The sequence below is a fragment of the Aotus nancymaae genome, unplaced genomic scaffold, assembly GCF_030222135.1.
Source record: "Aotus nancymaae isolate 86718 unplaced genomic scaffold, 86718_ANA_hifiasm-v0.15.2.pri h1tg000018l, whole genome shotgun sequence".
NCBI classification, from domain to species: domain Eukaryota; kingdom Metazoa; phylum Chordata; class Mammalia; order Primates; family Aotidae; genus Aotus; species Aotus nancymaae.
The window spans coordinates 9,015,113-9,036,082 of record NW_026988430.1 but is presented as its reverse complement, the minus strand read 5'-3'; the positions used below and the strand labels follow the sequence as shown (position 1 = coordinate 9,036,082).

Below are 20,970 nucleotides of genomic sequence, written 5' to 3'. Positions count from 1 at the left end.
TGTGGGAGGAGGTAAGCAGCTGACCTACAAAGGGGTCAGGAGTGCCAGGATGCTGGTGGCTCTTCCCTGTGGATTCCAGTCCTGCCCTGAGTTGGTGCTCTTTCCTCCATCCGTGAGCACCAGACCACCTGACGGCTAGGCTCTGTAGGCACCTCACCTTCCACCTCACACACATAAATCGTGGCCCTTCCCAGGCCTCCGAGGAACAGGCCTGGGGCTGCTTTCTGCTGGGCTGGCCTACTTGGAGGGAGAGGCTAGGGAGCCAGCGCTGAGCCCGGGGTCAGCATCCACCAGCCAGTGGGCCAGTTCTCCAATCCAGCTAAGTTCCTTCCTCTTTGCTACTGAACAGCAGCAAAGCACTTCCTTAATGTGGTGACATCACTGACATCATCCTGTGGTTCCAGGGGCCATTTCCTAAATCAGCAACGACCTTGGCTACTGAGAACATTCCTGTTGCTTCTCAACACAAGAGAGCGAGCCTCCAGGGCCCTCACTTTTCCTCCTCGCAGGGAGGAGCAGCAAAGGCTGCTTTTAGTCTAATGAGGCAAATTATAAAAAATAAGTTCAGATTACACCAGGTAATATTTAACAGGAATATAAATATGTGATGCAAACGCCAAAAAGTTGTACAATGAAAAATGCAACGAAGGATGACCACAGCCAGATCACTGTCCAGCCACAAGGTGGATGCGACTTTACAACACAGGGACAAACCACAAAGCCATCTTGTGCTGTGGCCAATGCTGGCACTACCAGTGGCGGGAAGGCTGCCTGTCAGGTGATGTCATACCCCCAGCCATGACAGTCCCAGCAAAATGCTGATATCCACAGGCTGAGCACAGTGAAAGGCAGCAGATGGACAGATCCAGGCCAGGGTCAGACACCCCGAAGGCAGGCTGGTCCCGAGGAATGGAGAATGTGCTGCCGTGACAGACTGTAAGGACAGGATGGCCAGACTCAGCCTGGGGTCCTGACATGGTCTCATGTTAGACTGATCAGCAGCAAGACACTTTCAGACAACTGGTAAAATGTGACCGTGACCTCAGTGTAAGATGCTGATGCTAACTTCCGATTTTGTGAGGTGTATGACTGTGTGTGTGACAGTGGCTGTATGACTCTCCAGGAAGAGATGTGTACTGAAATATTTAGGGGAGGAATGTGAGAATACCCACAACTTATTCTTAAATATCTCGGCACAAAAGGAAGTGAGAGCCACTCCTCTCATCCTGTCCCACTGCTCTCCCCAGAGGAAACAGCTGTTCACATTTTCTTGTGTTTCCACCCAGAAAAGCTTCTGAATGAACACTCTGTGTGTGGATGCCTGTAGCACATTTCCCTCTCTGACACCTGCCCATAGGGAACCCCACCTTCCTGCCCTGTGTGCTTCTCCCACCTGAGCCTGACCCCAAGCCAAGTGTCATCAGCCTGTGAGGGTACCCCAGTGTGGCAGGCGAGAGCACAGGCCCTGGAGTCCCCACGCCTGGGCTCAGATTTGGGCTCTGGCACTTCTTCATGTGTGACCTTGGCCTAGGTCAGCTGTCCCCAACCTTTCTGGCACCAGAGACTGGTTTAGTGGAAGACAATTTTTCCAAGGCCAGGGGTGGGGTTGTAGATGGTTTCAGGATGATTCAGCCACATTACATTTATTGTGTACTTTATTTCTATTATTATTACATTATAATATATAATGAAATAATTAGACAATTCACCATAATATAGAATCAGTGGGAGCCCTGAGTGGTTTTCCTGAAACTACCTGGTTCCATCTGGGGGTGATGGGAGACAGTGACAGATCATCAGGCATTAGATTCTCATAAGGAGCACACAACACAGATCCCTCACATGCACAGTTCACAAGAGGGTTTGCGTTCCTATGAGAATCTAATGCCACTGCTGATCTGACAGAAGGCAGAGCTCAGACAGTAATGCAACCGATGGGAGCAGCTATAAATACAGATGAAGCTTTGGGTCCATGGCCAGGAGGTTGGGGACCCTTGGCCTAGGTGATTACCTTCTCAGTGTCTGTTTTCTCATCTGCAGAAGGAGAACCTGTCTCCCGGGGTTGTTGTGGGGAACAAACAAGTCATGATGTGAAAAGCACCCAATGCCTGTGCAACTGTAAAGTACTACCCCGTTACAGTCCAGGCTGAGGCCTAGAGGTGCAGTGACTCTCCCAAGGCCACCCAGCTGGGGCAAGTGGAGTCTGACGCTGAAGGTCCGGCTCTTCATTACCAACCCTTCCCACTGATGAGGACACCAGGGCCCAGAGAGGGCAAATAGCTGCAGCTCATAGTCGCCCGGGGGCAGGATGAAAACTTAGAGCCAAGACTCAAGACCTATGCCCCACACTTGCTCCTAGCACCCTAAAGGAACCTTTCCCCCTCAGTCAGTTACATGCACACTCCCACACCAAGCAGGGCCTCCTCTAGATGGGAGGAAAGTCCCTGTTCCCATGAGCTTGTGTTCTAGTAAGGAGAGACCACAAACAAATCTAAAAAGGAGGGGCGAACAAGGGCAGGGTGGGGAAGAGGAGAGCTTGCTCAGCTATGCTGACACAGGAGGTCCTGGCACAGAGCCCTGGAAGGGCTGACAAAAGGGCAGGGGCACTTCTGTTCTGAGAACAGGGGACAGGCTCTGAGGCTAGTGTCAGCAGAGGGCACCCAAGGGCACATGACCAAAGAGTGGTGGGGGTTCAGAAGCCCTCAGAGGTACTTTGGAGAGTCTATGTGGGGCAGTGATGCCACTTGACTGGTCTAGGGAGCTTGGGCCAGAAAAGTAGCTATGAAGGGGATGAGAAGTGGCTGGAGTCTGCACACATTTAATTGGGACCTTATGTATGATACCTGGTTCCTGAACCAGCTGGCGCATGGTGCTGCCACGTGGTGTGGACTCAGTACTTACAGTACCTTCTTCTGACTAGGGGTTATGGGCTGAAGTGGGCCCCCCATAAAGTAAGTCGAAGTACCCCAAAACATGACCTTATTTGTAAACAGGGTGACTGCAGATGTAATTAGTGAAGATGAGGTCATACTGGAGCAGGATGAACCCTAGGGTCAACAGGACTGGTGTCCTTAGAAGAGACAGAGACACGGACACACCAGGGGAGACTGCCATGGGACCGTGGAGGCAGAGACTGGGATGACACAGCAGCTAGCCAAGTAACAATGGGCCTGCTTGCTTCCCATCCTCCCTCCCTGGGTACCTGCCACCAGGCTTCTTCCTGCCTCGAGTCTTTGCCTGCCCGCTGCTCCCTCAGGCTCTGTGTGCTGCCTGAGGTCCTCAAATGGGAAGCAGATACGCATCCTCATCCCTATCATCAGCTCCAAGGCCACCTTCTCACTGTGCCTCCCCTGGCTGTGTTATCAGGCCAGTCTCTCATCAGAGTGAGAGCTCCACAGGGAAGGGGGTCCATCGTTTTATTTGCTACTTACACCTTGGCACCTGGAGCTGGCCCTGATGCACAGGAAGCACCTGGTGGATGTGGAGGCCAAAGCAGCTCCATCCTGGAGGCTAATTCACCAGGCTGACTTCTGATTAATCCCAGTTCTGCAAGGGTCTCTAAGATTTGCAATTTGTTGTTTTTTTATGTAAGAGCACATAACATAACTTACCTTAAATCCTGTCTTGAGGTCAAACTACCTTAATGTTATTGTACTTCAAATGTCCTACACATTCCTTCTAAACCAGCCCTTCCCTATGGTATATAAGCCCTGGCTCTGGGGGATAATGGTGTGGGATCTGACATCTTGTCTCATCACTGCCTGAGAGAGACATGGCTTCTGCTCATAAGTCCCTGATTCTTCCTAAGAAACTGCATTTGTCAGCCTCCTTCCTTGGCCCCTCAGCTTCTCCGGATGTTGTGGGTAGATTTACATAGACCTGCCCACCATGGAACCGTGGGACGGCTGGGCAGCACCTAGCCTGCAGCCTGTAGCTGCGTGTTCTCATCTGTTCACCTGCATCCAGCTGGCCATCTCCCCTAGCGGGTGGAAAGCCGGGGCCATGTCAGCTTTGCTTCTGGCATGGAGTATGTGTGCAAACACCCATTCTGCTAAAAACAAATGATGACTGTAACTTCCCCATTACCACTCTGCAACACTGGTACCGCTGCCTCAGTTTACTGACAAGGAAGCTAAAATCTCAGGTGAAAAAAGGCAGAGCCCCAACAATGACCACATTGAGGCCCCAACACAGGGCTGGTGACAGATAGGGGAGGGTAAAGCAGAGACAAAAGGCAGTCCATCCATTTGTCTGCATGAATCAATCCCATCCTCAGTCAGAAATAAAAAAGCAAGTTGTGCCATTCTCTTTGGGCTATATCAAAGCCTCTCCTACAATAAGACCACCAGTTTTCATTCTGAAGGTTCCCAGGAAAAAAAAAAAAAAAGACCACCAGCTTGTTAGATGGGAAAGGAAGGGCTTAGCCAAAACACTAAGCAGCTTTTTCTCACTGCCATTTACCCAGGAGTCCCTGAGGTTCCTGCTGCTTCTGTCCACCGTGAAATTAACAAAGCTACAGCCTGTCTTTCTTTGGGTAGAGTGCTAGGGCAGGGGTCTCATCATGGCTGGGGACCTGCAGCCTCACCCTGAGCCACCCCAAGCTCTCCAGGCATGAGCCAGAGTGGGAGGAGGGGTGCTGAAGCCCAGACAGTGCCAGCTGAGGAGAGCAGGCACTTCAACAAAGATATCATTTGTCTCTTTTTAAATTCAATCATAAAATTAAAAGAAGTTAAATGCCTGCAACAATTTCTTAGAGTAATACTTGTAAACAGGAAACTCATTTTTAAAATTAGTATTCTGATAGTAATTTTCACCTATTCAATTGGAAATAATCGATTACAAAATTATAGCACCTGCTGTGGGCTCAAGGGCTACCAACTGAGCACTCTCCTCCACTGCTGGTGCCCAGTCTGTCTGGAGAGCATTTGTCATGTTTCAAGAAACAGAATGATGTTCATACACTTTTCCCACTAATCTCACTTCTGGGAATTCTACATGGAAGAAATAATCCAAATAATCCTTAAAAAAAAAAAAAAGAAAATGCAAGTTTTCCAGAACCACTTCTGGAATATTTTCTGTGTGCAAGCTGGTATGCGAAGCACATAATTAGCGCATGTAATTTACACAATAACCCAGGAGAGAAGCACTATGGTTATGCCCATTTTACAAGTTACAACTTCTCCAACTTAAGTTAACTTGGAGAAGTTAAGTAACCTGTCCAAGGTTTAACCTTTAAAACTAAGAAACTAAGTGTTGCTGGGCTTGGTGGTAGGCAACTGTAGTCCCAAATTACTCAAGAGGCTCAGAGGAGAGGAAACCTTGTACCCAGGAGTTCTCAGATGCAGTGAGGTGGAATCACAAACACCACTCCAGCCAGCCTGGGTGACACAGTGAGACCCCAACTCTAAAAACAACATAAATAGGCCGGGTGCAATGGCCAGTACTTTGGGATGCCAAGGCAGTAGGGACCACCTGAGGTCAGGAGTTCAAGACCAGCCCAGCCAACATGGCAAAACCCCATCTCTACTAAAAATACAAAAATTAGCCAGGCGTGGTGGCACATGCCTGTGATCCCAGCTACTCGGAAAGCTGAGGCAGTAGAATCATCACTTGAACCTAGGATGCAGAGATTGCAGTGAACTGAGATTGTGCCAAAATACAAAAAACTAGCTGGGTGTGATGGCACACACCTATAATCCCAACTACTCAGGAGGCTGAGGGAGGACAATCACTTGAACCTGGGAGGCGGAGGTTGCAGTGAGTGGAGATCACGCCATTGCATTCCAGCCTGGGCGACAGAGCAAAACTCTGTCTCAAATAAATAAAGCATAAATGAATCAATCAATAAAACAAAGTGTAACTATCTAGCAACATGGAAAATGCATAAAGAGAGTTAGATCTTTTTCAAAAAAATCAGACTGTATAATTGTCTTATTTCTCACGAAAATGAGGGGCACCCTCTGTGGCCAAGCACACCAAGGCCACTGCTCCTGCCCTCCTAGTTTAGGCCCCCCAATGGATTGCCTTTGGTCTCATGCTCCCTTACAAACTGGGATGATGACAAGTGAAGGGCTAGAGCAGCTTCACAGTTTACAGCCACTCTGCACCACCTGCCTGAATACCACCTTCCCTTGCACCCAGCGTGCCATGATTGTGCCACCATGCTCCAGCCTGGGCAATAGCAAGACACTGTCTCTAAAAAAATAAAATTAAATACACCAACATGTAAACAACAGTTGTCCTTGTACATTATAGTTAAGATTGTAGGATTTTTTCCTTCTTTTTCTTTTCTATTTTATTTTTTGCATTTTCCCAACTATCATGAATGGACATACATTACTTTTGACCAACAAGAGGCTGGGTGCAGTGGCTCACATCTGTAATCCCAGCACTTTGGGAGGCCAAGGTCGGTGGATCACCTGAGGTCAGGAGCTTGAGACAAGTCTGGTCAACATGATGAAACTACATCTCTACAAAAATACAAAAAATTAGCAGGGTGTGGTGGTGGGCGTCTGTAGTTCCAGCTACTCAGAAGGCTGAGACAGGAGAATCGCTTGAACCCAGGAGGCAGAGGTTGCAGTGAGCCGAGATGCACCACTGCACTCCAGCCTGGGAGTCAGAGTGAGACTCTGCCCCAATTAAAACAAAACAAAACTGGCAGAATGACTGACTTCATGTCTCACTATACTAGGAGAAGCAAGTCGCCAAGTAGATTCACGCGAGGGGCTCTGCTTATCCCACTGCAAGCTGGACTAAGCTTTCCATTAGCAGTCAGCAGAAGGAGACTAATTCCATGTGTAACATCAATTTCCAAGCTGCTCCCAGTTGGAATGTCACCTGCTGCCTGTGACTCTGTGAAAAGACACTACTATGGGCCTTGAGTTGAGGAGAGGGGGAGGAAGAGCCCTTTAACCGAATAAAGCCTGACAGGGAACCTGCAGCCCTCAGCACACGTCAGTGCCACCGAGGCGCCTGGGGCCCCCCCAGAGGCTCCAATTTGAGGGGCGTGGCTAGAGGTGTGGCCCAGGATTTGGGACTTTTTGGCAGATTTAAAAGCTGGAGAGCTAGTGATTTAGGGAAAAAAGAAAAGGCAACTGTCAAAATGAGGAATTGTCTTTTAACAGTAAACAAAAACTAACAACTATGAATCATACTGTTGCTAAACTGAACCTTAAAGCATCAAGAAACCACACAAATACATAAAACATTCCTATATTTATGGAATTGACCTCAAATTATTTTTTCTTTTTTTTTTTCTTTTGAGAGGGAGTTTTGCTCTTGTCGCCGAGGCTTGGAGTGCAGTGGCACGATCTTCGCTCACTGCAACCTCCACCTCCTGGTTCAAGTGATTCTCCTGCCTCAGCCTCCTAAGTAGCTGGCACTACAGACATCAGCCACTACATCCAGCTAATTTTTTTGTATTTTTAATAGAGACAGGGTTTTACCATGTTGGCCAGGCTAGTCTCGAACTCCTGACCTCAGGTGATCCACCTGCCTCGGCCTCCCCAAGTGCTGGGATTACAGGCGTGAGCCCTGCCCGGCCCTCAAATGTATTTTCAAAAAACTAACACCCATGCCTGGGTCACAAACCAACAGAAATAAAAAATACCACCAAAAAAAAAAAAAAAAAAAGGTGGGCAGAGGAGAGGAGAAGCTTATTTAGCACTCATACATGAAATATGTTCTGAGCATATTTCACCTGGTTCAGGTGTTGTGCTAGGGACACTAGGGATACAGCATGAAGCATGAATGGGGTTCCTGCTCTAACAGCTCGTTTTAGTGCAGAGAGACAAAACAAAGTAAGAGAATTTCAGGTAGTGAGAAAGACTCTGAAGACAGTAAAGAAGGATATGACAGAGATTTAAATTGTATGGCCTACTTCCCCATGTGAAGAGCAATCTATCTGTATGCCTTCCCTCCTGTTTCTATTCATATGATTTTTTAATGTCTCCTGGAAGCTGGCTATTTGAAACTAGCAACTGCTGTACTGAGCATCCATGAATAAAGACACTGTCAGTAGCTATGACTATCTAACTTAAAACTTAGCTGTGACTAATCTGACTTAAAATACCTCCCTTTTCCCTCCTACACTTATTGACAGTTTATAAACAATAGTTTGTTTACCCATACTACAAAGGATCCTTTAAAAACAGGTAAATATCATATTGATCCATTTTCTATGGCATACGTCAATGTCAATCATTTAGTCAATAATCCCCAATCAGCAATTTTTTTTTTTTTTTTTTGAGAAAGGGTATCACTTTGCCACCCAGCCTAGAATGCAGTGGCACAATCTTGGTTCCCTACAGCCTGGACTTCCTGAGCTCAGGTAATTCCTACCACCTCAGCCCCCTAAAGTAGCTGGGACTATAGGTGCATGCCACCATGCTAGTTTTTTTTTTTTTTTTTTTTTTTTTTTTTTTTGTAGAGATGGGATTTTGCCATGTTGCCCAGGCTGGTCTTGAACTCCTGACCTCAAGCAATTCACCTGCCTCAGCCTCCCAAAGTGCCAGTATTACAGGCATGAGCCACTGCAGATGGCCTCCCAATCTGCAATTTTGATAGCACTCTTTTTTTTTAGACGGTCTCTTGCTCTGTCACCCAAGCTGGAGTGCAGTGCACAATCTTGGGTCACTGCAACCTCCACTTCCTGGGCTCAAGCAATTCTCCCGCCTCAGCCTCCCAGGTAGCTGAGCTTACAGGTGTTCACCATCACACTTGACTAATTTTTTCTATTTTTAGTAGAGACAGGGTTTTACCATGTTGGTCAGGCTGGTCTCGAACTCCTGACCTCAAGTGATCCACCCGCCTCGGCCTCCCAAAGTGCTGGGATTACAGGTGTGAGCCACCGCAGCCGGCCTTGATAGCACTATTGCAATTCCAAGAACAATCCCATACTCTGACAATCAGAAGAGCTCTTTAAGATCTGGGATCCAATTAAATAACAGTTTAATTAGATATTCCTGACTGAGTGTGGCGGCACGTGCCTGCATACCTGTAATGCCAACACTTTGAGAGGCCGAGGCCAGAGTACAGCTTGAGCCCAGGATTTCCAGATTAGCCTGAGCAACATGGCAAAACCCCATCTCTACAAAATACAGAAAAAAAAAAAAAAAGCCTGGGCATGGTCGTATACACCTGTAGTCTCAGCAACCCAGGAGGCTGAGGTGGGAGCCCAGGGAGGTAGGGACTGCAGTGAGTCACATTCGCACCACTGCACTCCAGCCTGAGCGACAGAGGAAGACCCTGTCTTAACAAGAAAAAATAATAATAAAGAAAAAAGCATCACATAAGATGAACCACATAATGTTAAAATTGTAATAGGTATACACCGTATTTGTCTATTTTGCAGAAAGATTTAAAGTAATTTTGGCCAGGCGCGGTGGCTCACGCCTGTAATCCCAACACTTTGGGAGGCCAAGGTGGGTGGATCATGAGGTCAAGAGTTCGAGACCAGCCTGGCTAATATGGTGAAACCTCATCTCTACTAAAAATACAAAAATCAGCTGAGTGTGGTGGCGTGCATCTGTAGTCTCAGCTGCTCGGGAGGCTGAGGCAAGAGAATCACTTGAACCAGGGAGGTGGAGGTTGCAATGAGCTGAGATCGTGTCACTGCACTCCAGCCTGGGGGACAGAGCGAGACTCCATCTCAAAAAAATAAAATAAAATAAAATAAAATAAAAAGAAATGTAAAGTAATTTCAAAAATCATCAAGTAAAGGAAAGAGAACCAGACTTCTTCAAAATCCTAGTTCCAATCCTAGCTTCTTCACTTACAAATGAGAGGATTTAGGGGAGCAAGTTCATGTAGTTTCCTTACTAACGTCATCTGCTCTGACAAGTGTGAGAAACAAATGGATTCCTCCTAAGAGCAGGCAAAGGCCCAGGAGAGGTGATCCGGATGCCTACTGCGTGTCTTGGGCAACTGCCTGACTTCAGTAGCTCAGTCATTCAATAACCTTACCAAATCATATTCAAATCCCACTTAAAACCCAAGCCCTGTGGCAAAAATGAGCATCTTTTATACCCAACACTTGGACAGACGTGTCAATAAATCTGCCACCTCTGAGGGTGCGTTCATGTTACTGAGCAACTTCCTCCATGACTCAATTTTCCACTTGAAGAGATTAACTCTCTCTAGAGTAAGCTAACACAGACAGCCCTGCTGTGCCTCTGCCCCCAGGACTGACTGCCCGCCAAAGATGCAGGGCTCCTCTGACTTACAGAACACATTTGTTCCAGCAAAACAAGATGCCAAATGAGTCTCATCTCCTACCAAATTCTTGGTCCATCCCCAAAACCCAGTGGAAGAGCCCTGAGGACTCCCCACAGGTAGCTGTCCCTGGCCTTTTGTGATACTAGGAAATACCTGGCTGGCAGCCACCAACCACCTCTCAGCCCCAGGCGTGCCCTGCTGTCCCCCTATCTCCCGGTGGTATCACTCAGCCCTGCACCTCGAAGCTCTGCCACCTCCCACACTCTCAGGAGACCTCAGCTGGCCCAGGATCATTCCAAGGTCCACCTTAGAAGCTGGTTGAGTTTGGCTTTTCTTTTTTTAACAATGTATTTCCCCACATTTTTGAGTTTTCAAAAGTAGACCTGTGTAGGACTCCCTTTTCAGATGCCTACTTCTTATCAAAACACTCTCCTTCATGTGTGTACATGTCTCGTGTAAGTGCATATGTGTCTGTGTATATGCATGCTCCAGCTCTACTCCCAGAGCTGGGCAAACAGAGCTGAGGCCATGACAACTCTGGTTTACTCCTGAGGTTCCCTTGCTATGAAGACAGCTTCTGTAGAGAGTCCTCTGAGGGCCTACTGTGCCTGGAGACTTCCTGGACACACTCATAAAACAGTGTACAAGAAAGCTTTCAAATTCTAGCAAGTCTCTACTGGGTTTAAGATAACCGTGGATAGCCCTGCCACTCCTCCACTCCCTGAGAAATCCTGTACTCCCCTTAGATTCTTGCCAGGCCACTAGAGAGTGGAGGCATGGCCCGAAGGCCTGGGGGACAGCAGTAGCAGCTGTTGGGGTGATGCCACCAGACAATGATCATGGCCACTGCTCCATGGTGTCCTGGGCAGGCTGCCTGACACTCTGTCCTTCCCAGCTGCACAGCACTAAACCAAATTTGGATCCATCTCTAGCCACTGTATACAATCCTGGCTTTTTTTTTTCTCACCTCTATTTTCCTTTTGCCCCAATTTCTTCTGGTATCTATTTAATCCTGTGGCATGTCGTGTGTTTTATAAGCCAACTCAAATCCTTTCTAGAGTGAAGCAGGGCAAATAAATTAAATGGTCATAACCTCTAGTAATCACTTGGCAAACCTTTGCCGGGGCTCTCAGCCCAGAGGACCAGTGGCCCAAAGGAATCCATGACATTTCTCTGGGAGCAGACCTGAATTATACCACAGCCAGGGCCAACAGTGTCAGCAAGACAGGAGGAGCCATCAGGACAGCCAAGAAGACCGGCTGCAGGCAGCAGCACTCACCTGGTACGAAGCCCACCACTGCTCACTTTGGTTTCAGGACCCAAGGTGGTTTTGATTCACTTGAGTAAATCAAAAGGCAATGAAGATTTCTATTCTGTCTGCCTTCCTTTTCTTTCTTTTTCTTTTTTTTAACAACAGGAATGCTGGGCAGTTAAACTCCATCAAGAACTGCAAGATACCACCAGGCAACACAGGACTTGCTCAGGGAACATCAAGACAGCTGTAGCTCTGGCTCTGCAGACTGTAATTCAGGGAGCTCAGCAAGGGGGCTGAGAACACCAAGCTAAGTATTCCTTCCTTCCCTCACCAGCCCTCGACAGAGGCCAGCCAGGGCAGATCTGGCCCCTGGCCTTAGAGTGTCCTCGGTGAGAGGACAGCAGCAATCTTTCTTTCCAGTCCTCCACCTTGGCTCAGGGATGCTTTTCCCATCCCCATCTGCCTCCCTTTGATGTAGGTTCCCTCCATCGCAAGAACTTCTGTAATTTCTCCAAAGCCTTTTGACACTGTGGTCAGTCCTGCAAAACGTAACAGGAGATGGTGGAAAGAGCCCTGGGCATGGGTAACATGTGAGCTGCTCACCCCCACCAGTTTTATAAGCTGCAGTTCCGGCCTACTGTCATCTCTGTGTGATCTTAGACAAATCTCTCAGTCCCCTGGGCCTGAGGGTCCTCCTTTGGGCTGCGCAGCTTCTGCCCACACACAACAGTCCTGAGCACTGACTACATGCCAGGATCATGTGTGGGCAGCCAACGCAGGTAAGCCTTAAGAGGCCCCAGCCTTGGGAGGGCAGAGCAGCTGGTGTGTCAGAAATTATAAGACAATGAAGTAAACATGAGCGCCAGGGGCTGGGCGTGGTGGCTCCCACCTGTAATCCCAGCACTTTGGGAGGCTAAGCTGGGCAGATCACTTGAGGTCAGGGGTTCGAGACCAGCCTGGCCAACATGATGAAACCACATCTCTACTAAAAATACAAAAATCAGCCAGGCGTGGTGGCATGTGCCTGTAGGACTACTCAACTACTCAGGCGGCTGAAGAAGGAGAATCATCTGAAGCCAACTAGGCAGAGGTTGCAGTGAGCCACTGAAATCCAGCCTGGCCAACAAGGTGAGACGCCATCTCGGGGTGGCGGCGGGGGAACAAGAACATGAGCACCAGGTGAGGCTGAATAGCTGACTGCCAATAAACACTGTTCATGCTCTGACAACTCCAAAAGTGTGTCTGCAGCCCAGAATTCTCTTCCCAACTCTGGACTTCTCAGATCTTGACACCTCCACCGCACATCTAGGAGACACTTCAAAGTGTCCTGAACTCAACCCCTCCACGAACCTACCACACCCACCCTCACCTCAGGTGCTGGCAGCTCCGCCTCCAGCTGCTCCACTTCCAGCCCTCAGAGTCATCCTCAGCTCCCCTCTCACTCTGCCCCGTCCTCTAGCAAGGCCTGTCGGCTTGTCTTTAAAACATACCCAGAACCCAGCCACTGCCCAGACCTCCGCAGCCCTGCTGGGTCCAGACCCCCACCATCTCCTACCTGGAAGGGGACAGTGGCCTCCTTATCTAGCTCCCTGCTCCCACCCTGCCCATACACAGCCCAAGGGATCCTCCTAACCCTCTTCTTCCCCCACCTCACTGTGAGTCAAAGAAATTTCTGACATAAACCCAGAAGGCCCAGCACCAGGCCACTGAGTGCATGGTCTCTAAGGTAAGCATAGTGAAAGTGTTTCGAAAGCTCCTAGCAATAACATCATCACAGCATCCAAACATGGACACAAAAGTACCCATCTGGATAGACTAGGAATTCAAGGAACGCTCCCAGCCAGAGAGAGTTGAGGGGCCCTGCCCTACACCTCCTCCAGGCCCACCTCTGCCATGCTCCGTCACTCAGTGCTACCTCACTGGCTGCCTTTCTTCAAACACCCTGAGCACACTTCCACCTCAGGGCCTTTGCACAGCTGCCCTTCTGCCTGGAAGGCTCTTCCCAACCTCCACAAGGCTTTAATCCCCCCACTCCTTTAATCCTGGATCCAATAATACTGCAAGCCACCCTCCCTTACCTCCCCCAAGACACTCAGCAGGACTGCTTTTGTTTTGCTGTTTTCCAGAGCACTCATTACATAACATGCTGAATAATTTATATTGTATTTTTCTTTCCTATTATCATGTAAGCTCCACAAGGACAGGGGGCTCGGCTCTGTGCTCAGTGCCTGGCGCCCCAAGGAAACTCAATAAAGACAGAGCAGAGCGCAGGTAGGGTAGGCTTCAAAAGGAAAGCCCAGAGCTGTGCCTGCAGGCAGATGTCAGCAGACCTAGAAAGGTCCAGAATGCTTCTGTGGGAACAGGAGGACCCCCAGACTGAGGGCAGGGGACAGAACTGGTAGAAGCAACTGAGGTCTGCAACATCAAAGGCCCCTGCAGGGCTAGCATCTAACAGGGCTTTCTGAGATTCAGGATCCTGCATCCTTTACAAAGATGGAGGGTGGGTGAGACTGGGAGAGGCTGACGGCAGGAAACTGGTCAGAAAGCTGGCACTGAATTGAGGCCATGGAACAAGATGGACAATTGGAGAGACTTCGGAGGTCAGATCTACAGATCTACGTGGGAGGTGAGAGAGAGGGAGGGGCAGAGGAAGGATGAGATGGCATATGGCACATGAAAGAAAGCTCTCCTCAAACATCCTCACGATTACTGCCAATCACACGAGAGGCCTTTCCAGCTGCGGCTGCTCTCGTGTGAAGAAGACTTCCCAGCAGCCTGCCTCCTCTGCCTCTGTGGAGTCTGGGGTCCCAAATGCACTCCTCACAAACATCTCTCCTGAATCACAGCCTATATCTCACCTGATGGTTTTCTGAACAGCTGGCATCATTCTGAATTTTCCAGTGCCGATTTCCAAGAAGGTGTGCTCCAAACAAATCCACTGGTGTACATAGATTAAGCACTTACCTTACACTCAACCCTTTGTGAAGCATCAAGAAAGAACAGAGAAGAAACAAGGGCAGAGTCCTTGCCCTCCACTCCAACAGTCCCCTACCCTCTGACTGGGAGGGAGTAAGATGTGGAGAGGATGTGCACACCCAACAGTTAAAGGATGAAATGCAATCCATGTAACACATGTTTGCTTAAAACTCATCTGGAGCATGAGAACTCTTCAAAAAAAAAAAATACTGTTTTATCTTCAAATCCTATTGGGGCTGAAAGACAGGAGAAATCCACATGGGCTGGACACCTTAAGCAACTTGCCAGGTTGGAGGAACAGGGGACAGGTGGTGGGAGCGGCATCAAAGCAGAGAACAGAATGGCACAGGCAAAGGTGCAGAGGCAGGCCAGAGACAGCCGCAGCGGAGGACATGGCCAGCCTGCAGGCCTGCCAGGCCATATTTAACACGCAAACGTCCTAGGAAAGCCAGTCCACCAACAGGAGAGCTAAAGGGCCAGGGGAGCACAGAATTAGCCACCAGGGCTCAAAACAGACCTTGTCAGTTGCCAAATGGACAGAACATAGAAAAAACAAAAAGGAAACTCTATGGAGAGTTCTACGGGTCCTGCTGAGAAGAGCAGCCCCTGAATAACCGGGGAGTGAAGTGGACATGTAACTCCAATGCCTCTGGGTGACCCTTTAAAGCACACTTTTATCATTTACATTCTTTACAGTGCAGAACTGGCCTTCCTTACGTTTTCTAATGTCAGTTTAGAACAAGCAAAAATCCTGTATAAACTGTTAGGGGATGACAGGGGCATGAAGGGAAATATCCTAGCGCTAAATATAGTGATCACACAAATACCCAAGTCAAACAAGCTGTAATATTAATGAGGCATGAATGAACAGTAACTGTTTCCAGGGCTGAATAAAGGCTGGCCACCTTATCAGGGAAGTCACACAAAAGCTCTCTGTCGTGCCCCTTCTTGTAAGAAGAGTAGAAGAGAACAGACACCTTTCTTCTCTGTAGCAGAGACCCCACTTGGGACCCACGGTAGATTAGACTGAGAGCATTTTCTTGTAGGCAACAGTGAAAATCTGCTACAATTGTAGGGCTCTGATCAGGATACATTATTAATTAGTAGAAAGAGAAGCCCCATTTTTAGTTACCCATTGAATTAGGTATCTTCAAACACCATGACCTAGAATTGACAGTACAGCTAACTCTCTGTTTTCCATGGTAACGGGGATTCAGGAAGAAAAGCAGTTAATTGGGAAGCAAAAAAAAAATCCCATTTTATTCAGGGCAAGGCATACATTACTGCACTTAGGATGATGGCTTCCAATGACCATCCACTGAGGATCTTATATTTGTCTGGCGTTGCGAGGTTTAAATCACATATTTCCGGTCCAACAAGTCAAGCTGTCTGGCCCACCACCGTGGGTGGGCCTGGCAGGTGGCAGAGCCCCTCCATTTTGTCAGGGAGTGGGAGCATGGGGAGAGCATGGGCCATCACCCATACCTTACCCAAAGAACAGCTCCCCTGCTAAACCTTTGACAAAGCTTCTAGAAAGTGACATGGGAGGGGAGCACGACTAGGCCACAAGCTCCCAGAAGAGAGGAAGAAAGGGCTCCTGGGCCTGCTGGTGGCCAAACCGCCAGGCCCAGAGGAGACAGGAAGAGAGTTGGCTGTACTGGCACGGCAAGCATATCCCCAGCAAGCTGCTCAGCATTTCTAGTAAGGAAAAAAGCAAACCGCCGTCCCACCTCGGGCTGCGCGGTCACAAGTGAGGCAGGGCTGGGACCAGTCGCCATTTGGGCGGGAGGCCAGCCCCAGGTGCGGCAGGAAGGGGTGGCGCTGGCTTAGTGGCTGCAGCTCCTCACTCTGACCCAGCGGGGCCCCTGTGCGGTGCTGGGGGCACAGCGAGGCCTCAGGCGCTGTGGGGCAGGGACATACACACACACAGAGAGAGACACGCCATTAGAGGGAGCATAGCAGCCCCTGCAGGAGGTAGAGGCCAAGGCCGCTTGGGGTCAACCCTGCAGCCCACCGCAGTGGAAGCCGTGAAAAGCCCGCTGACCAAATTCTGACCCTGAACATGCAGCTCAAGCGTTAAGGTCTGAGGGAACCAAAAACTTCAGAGCTGGAACTGTGGCAGTATCATTTAGCCCAACAGAACCTAGGGCTACAGGCCCTGGACTCAGTACGAGGAGGAAGGGTGGATCAAACCAGGCTCCTCCTGTACCCACACTGTCCCACCCTTGCATATGCAAAGTTCCACAAATTGTTCATGGAACATGAAGCTGTTTCAGCTCCTTGCTTAGTATCCTCTGGCTTCTTGAGAATAATGACTGTGAAAAGCACATAAAAAGAATGGCAGCTCCCCTTGGCCTGCATCAAAGCTACAGACACAACCACAGGAACAGAGGAAGTCAAGGCAGGTTGGGACCAACTCAATCCAAAGGGAGCCTCTCTGGGGGTTGGTAAGAGGGTCCTTGAGAGAAATAAAACAATTTCACTTCTTAAAGGGCAATCTTTATCTTTTTGATGCAACTTAACCCTGTGCGAGACTTCTGAGATTAAGGTTAAATTGTTTTCTAGCGGTTTACCTAAGGTCACAACCTTTGCTTAAGCAAAGCAGTTCAAACTAAGGAGGAAAATGACAACTACATATGGGACAAGAATATGTTAACCTGCTCCAAGCTTGGTAATAATTCAGAATTCCTAGAGGCAGGAAATCTGACTTTAATATGCAAATCTCTCATTTGACACATTTCTCAAAATGCTAGTGGTGGCGATACAATGTCAAATCGAAACCTGCAAAGGCAGGAAATGTTAGTAAATGGTCTGGTAACAGAACACTGACTAAGCAAGGGTTGACTGAGGTCTGTCAAACTACAAACAACTGCCTTTAAAAAAAATTTTTCGCTATGCTGACATAGTGTTACTAGGGCTCTGCACTTTTGTTTTTGCAGCCAGAAGATAAAATTTCTAAAACCCCACCTCCATCCTCACCCTGCCCCACAAAGGCCACTAGGGCCACCTGTCTCTCTGAGTATGGGGTCCACACTGTGGCTGGCACAGCACTGTGAAAATGGAGAGGCACCTATTCAGGGACCACTTCCAATGAACAGCCAGGATGCCAATGTAGCTCACAGAGACCGGCTTCCATCAGGCCCTGAACTCCACTCTGTTCCCAGACATCTCTTCCGAACATAGGGCAAAGACCCAAAATAATCCAACATGTAAACCTTGAACACAGACCAGCCCCACTCAATGCAGACCCAGCCATACAACCAATTCACTGAGAACTCTCATTTGCATGTTTGAAAGGGAGGCCTTGTTCACACTAGCAACCTGTAGAAGTTTTTTTTGCTGAAGTAGAATAACACTGAGCCATTCAAGAGACCTGCAGCTCAGTCAGTAGAAAAACATTTAATATGAGATTAAAGAAACAAGATTATCAAGAAAGAGCATTTGTTTCCTCCTGGCTACCGGAGTTAACTTCCCATTGTATGTGCAGCAGGACAACCCCTTTGCTGCCAGACCCATTCTGACAAGGAAGCAGACAAGACCTGTCTCTGCCCACCGTCCGCCCAGATGTACAGAATGAGACCACAAGGCAGCAAGAGGCATTAGAGACCCCTGAACCAGAGCAGCCAAGGGACTGCTCAATCCAGACCAAGGACAATTTGCCTGGGCCACCAAAAGCTGGGTACTGAGGACAGATTCGAGCTCTGCGGTAGCCACCACTCCCTAAACCCAGGGACACCCAATCCCACCTGTCACCCATTGCTGCTGCTCTGGCAAAGGGTGAGAAGCACTTCCATTACTCACAGCCATGATAGGAGGCCGGGGACCCCCCGGCCTTGCCATACTCCTGCTCCGAGTGGCTGGTGGAGAGGTTGGGCTGGCTGGAGCCTCGCCCAAAGGTGATCTGGTTGCTGCCCATGCCAGTGGCAACCTGGGCCATGCGCTCTTTGGTTTTGAGAGCCTGGGCCCTCTCAGCCTTCAGCCGTTCCTCATCCTTGAGGAGGGCCACCAGTTGCTTTGACTTCTCACGCACATTGATGCCCTGGTCCTTGCCATCTCGGTCAATGTACTGGAAGTCCTTCAGGGTTTGGATGGCGAAGATGTTCTCACGGCACTGCTGGGCCACACGCTCGGAGCCTGTCTTGATGAGGTAGTCCAGCAGTGTCAGTGCCTTATACACATGCCGCCAGTTCTTGCCGTGGTCATTGAGCCGCTTCCACACCATGCTCATGATCTCCGAGAAGGCCACCACATTGTAGGTCAGGTCAGCTATCTCGGTCATCAGAGAACTGGACGGGCCCCACGGGTCATTGGAGGTGGCTTCCCGAACTTTGATTTCTGCCTCTGAGTAATTGTTCACAATGTTTTTCATCTGCCGTCTAATAGATGAAGTCGTCATTTTTATTTTCTTTGTTACAAATTTAAAGCCCTTCAAAGAGAGAAACTTTCCTGTTCTTGGTAAGTGCGTACCCTATGAAGGTTCAGTTTCCGTAATCAAGCTGGAGCAAGATCCCTGAATGGTCATTTCCTCCTTTGGAGCCTCAGATCTGAAAAGCTGGAAGCCATGATCTAGAGAAAGAGAAAACCCACTCCACTGTGACGTAAGCCCCCTGTGAGGGTGGGAGACTCTGGTCTAGCAGCAAGTACAGGGTAAAACTGGAGGGCTGAGTGGACACACCCAGCCTCCTTAGGAGGAACCCAAGATAAAATCAGTATTGCCAGTAAACAATGAATAAAACTTAAACTCAAGTTTAAGCCTTCAGGAGAAAAGAAGTAAACATCATGACTGTTGCTGTATTTTCAAAACACTTCCACTGGAATGGCTACTTTGTGGGATTTTTCACTGCCTGGCAAAAGCCAGCTGTGGAAGAATCAGAAATGCTGGGGGAAGCTGATCTTGGCAGATTTAAAATTATACCTGAGACCAGATATGGTGGCTCACACCTATAATCCCAGCACTCTGGGAAGCTGAAATGGGAGGATTACTGGAGGCCAGCCTGGTCAAAATAGCAATACCTCCATCTCTATTTTTTAAGTTTATTTCAATTTAAAAAAAAAATAGACATGAGGACAAGAAAGAGTCTAATTTCAGGTCTATCTTAACTCAAAAATGCCTGTCAATACCTTCAAAACTGCTTTGGTCCACTGTGCTTCTGAAGGTCCAGAAAATTCTCCTTGAAACCACTTTTTGCCTGACCTTCCCTGCTCAAGAATTTATAAAGGTTCCTGACAGCTCTTCTAGAACAAGGATAAAGACCTCTACTTGGCTTTCAGAAGCCTCCAGCATCTGGCCCAAGCTAATACAGCCTTAAAACTTATTTGGTTATAGCCCAGCCCCTCATTTCACAAAGAAAACTGAGACCCTTGCCTACCCATCAACTAGCTCCAACCAAACATATCCTCTATCCCCTCTCTTCCCCCAGATAGCACTCACTTACCAGGCTATAGTGAGATCCACGTCTGTGACATGAGGCTCCTGTCCACAAGTTTGGTAACCTCCATCTGCCTCATCACCAGTGAGCACTCAGCACTTAGCACTGTGCCCGACACAGAAATGAACACTGTTAAATAAATGAATGTTACAAATTAAAAACAGAGTCCCTGCCCTCAAGAAGGCCACAGTCTGGCAGGGGATGAAGGTGCCTTATCTATAAAATGGGAAAATTGAGGCCCTAGAAGTCTCCAAGGACTGCCCCAGGTAGATTAACACAGCTGGGGCCCAGATACAAAGCAAGGGGCTCCACTCACCATCCCATCCACCTGCTTGGCTCCCCACTGCAAACCCTCAGCGTAAGGATTATTTTTCCCGCTATATCTGGCCAGCTATCATAAATCCTCTAAAGGCTATCAAAGGACCAGGGATAAAAACTTTTTCACAGAACCTGAGGCCTGGAATCGCAAGGTAGGTGACTAAGTCACTCCAGGCCTAGAACCTGTGCCTCCCTTTCCTCCTATGGGGGACTTTACTCTCAAGATGTTTCTGCCACAGAAATAACAGGCAGCTCCTACCTTCCTCATCTAAAGCCTTGGATGAGTAATGGGCACATCAAAAAAACAAACAAACAAGTAAACAAAAGGTGTCAGAAGCAAGGAAAAGCCACAGGAAATGCAATGATTACTCATCACAAATAATCACACAAAAAGAAGGGTGTGATATTGTGAAATATGGATTTGGTCTTCATCCCTGACACTTGGCAGAGATTCCAGACTTAAAATCCTTGGAAACTCCACAGTGATGTCGTTTTGCATGTGCATGATTGACTGAGGGCTGGGGTGCCTAGGCAGCTTCAGGATGGGGCTGGGCACCAGAAAGACCAAGGCAGTTTTGGGAAGGGGAGAGGGACTGAAGGTTAAGTTTATCACCAATGGCCAATTATTTAGTCAACTGTGTCTCCATAATGAAGCCTCCATAAAAAGGCAAAAGGACAAGTTCAGGAAGCTTCTGGATGGCTGAACACATGAAGGTTCTTGAAGGGTGGCACTGTGGCATGACATGGAAGCTCTGTGCTCCTTCTCCCACACCTGGC

The 20,970-nt window shown here is 48.5% G+C and overlaps 1 protein-coding gene across 5 annotated transcripts in view; it reads right to left on the bottom strand.

Moving 5' to 3' along the window:
• EPN2 (epsin 2) overlaps nt 1-20,970 on the bottom strand; it is a 94,106-nt gene that overhangs the window by 30,530 nt on the left and 42,606 nt on the right. For 2 of the 5 annotated variants that reach the window (XM_012472061.3, XM_012472062.3), the window contains exons 2-4: nt 19,882-20,004; nt 18,248-19,012; nt 16,177-16,347 (exon numbers count right to left, since the gene is read on the bottom strand). The exons of 1 other annotated variant lie outside the window; for it this stretch is intronic. In XM_012472061.3, the coding sequence (XP_012327484.2) occupies nt 16,177-16,347; nt 18,248-18,842 (766 nt within the window). In that variant the 5' untranslated portion in view covers nt 18,843-19,012; nt 19,882-20,004. The remainder of the gene's footprint in view (nt 1-16,176; nt 16,348-18,247; nt 19,013-19,881; nt 20,005-20,970) is intronic. 2 more of the 5 variants (XM_012472063.2, XM_012472064.3) reach the window with 2 other exon arrangements.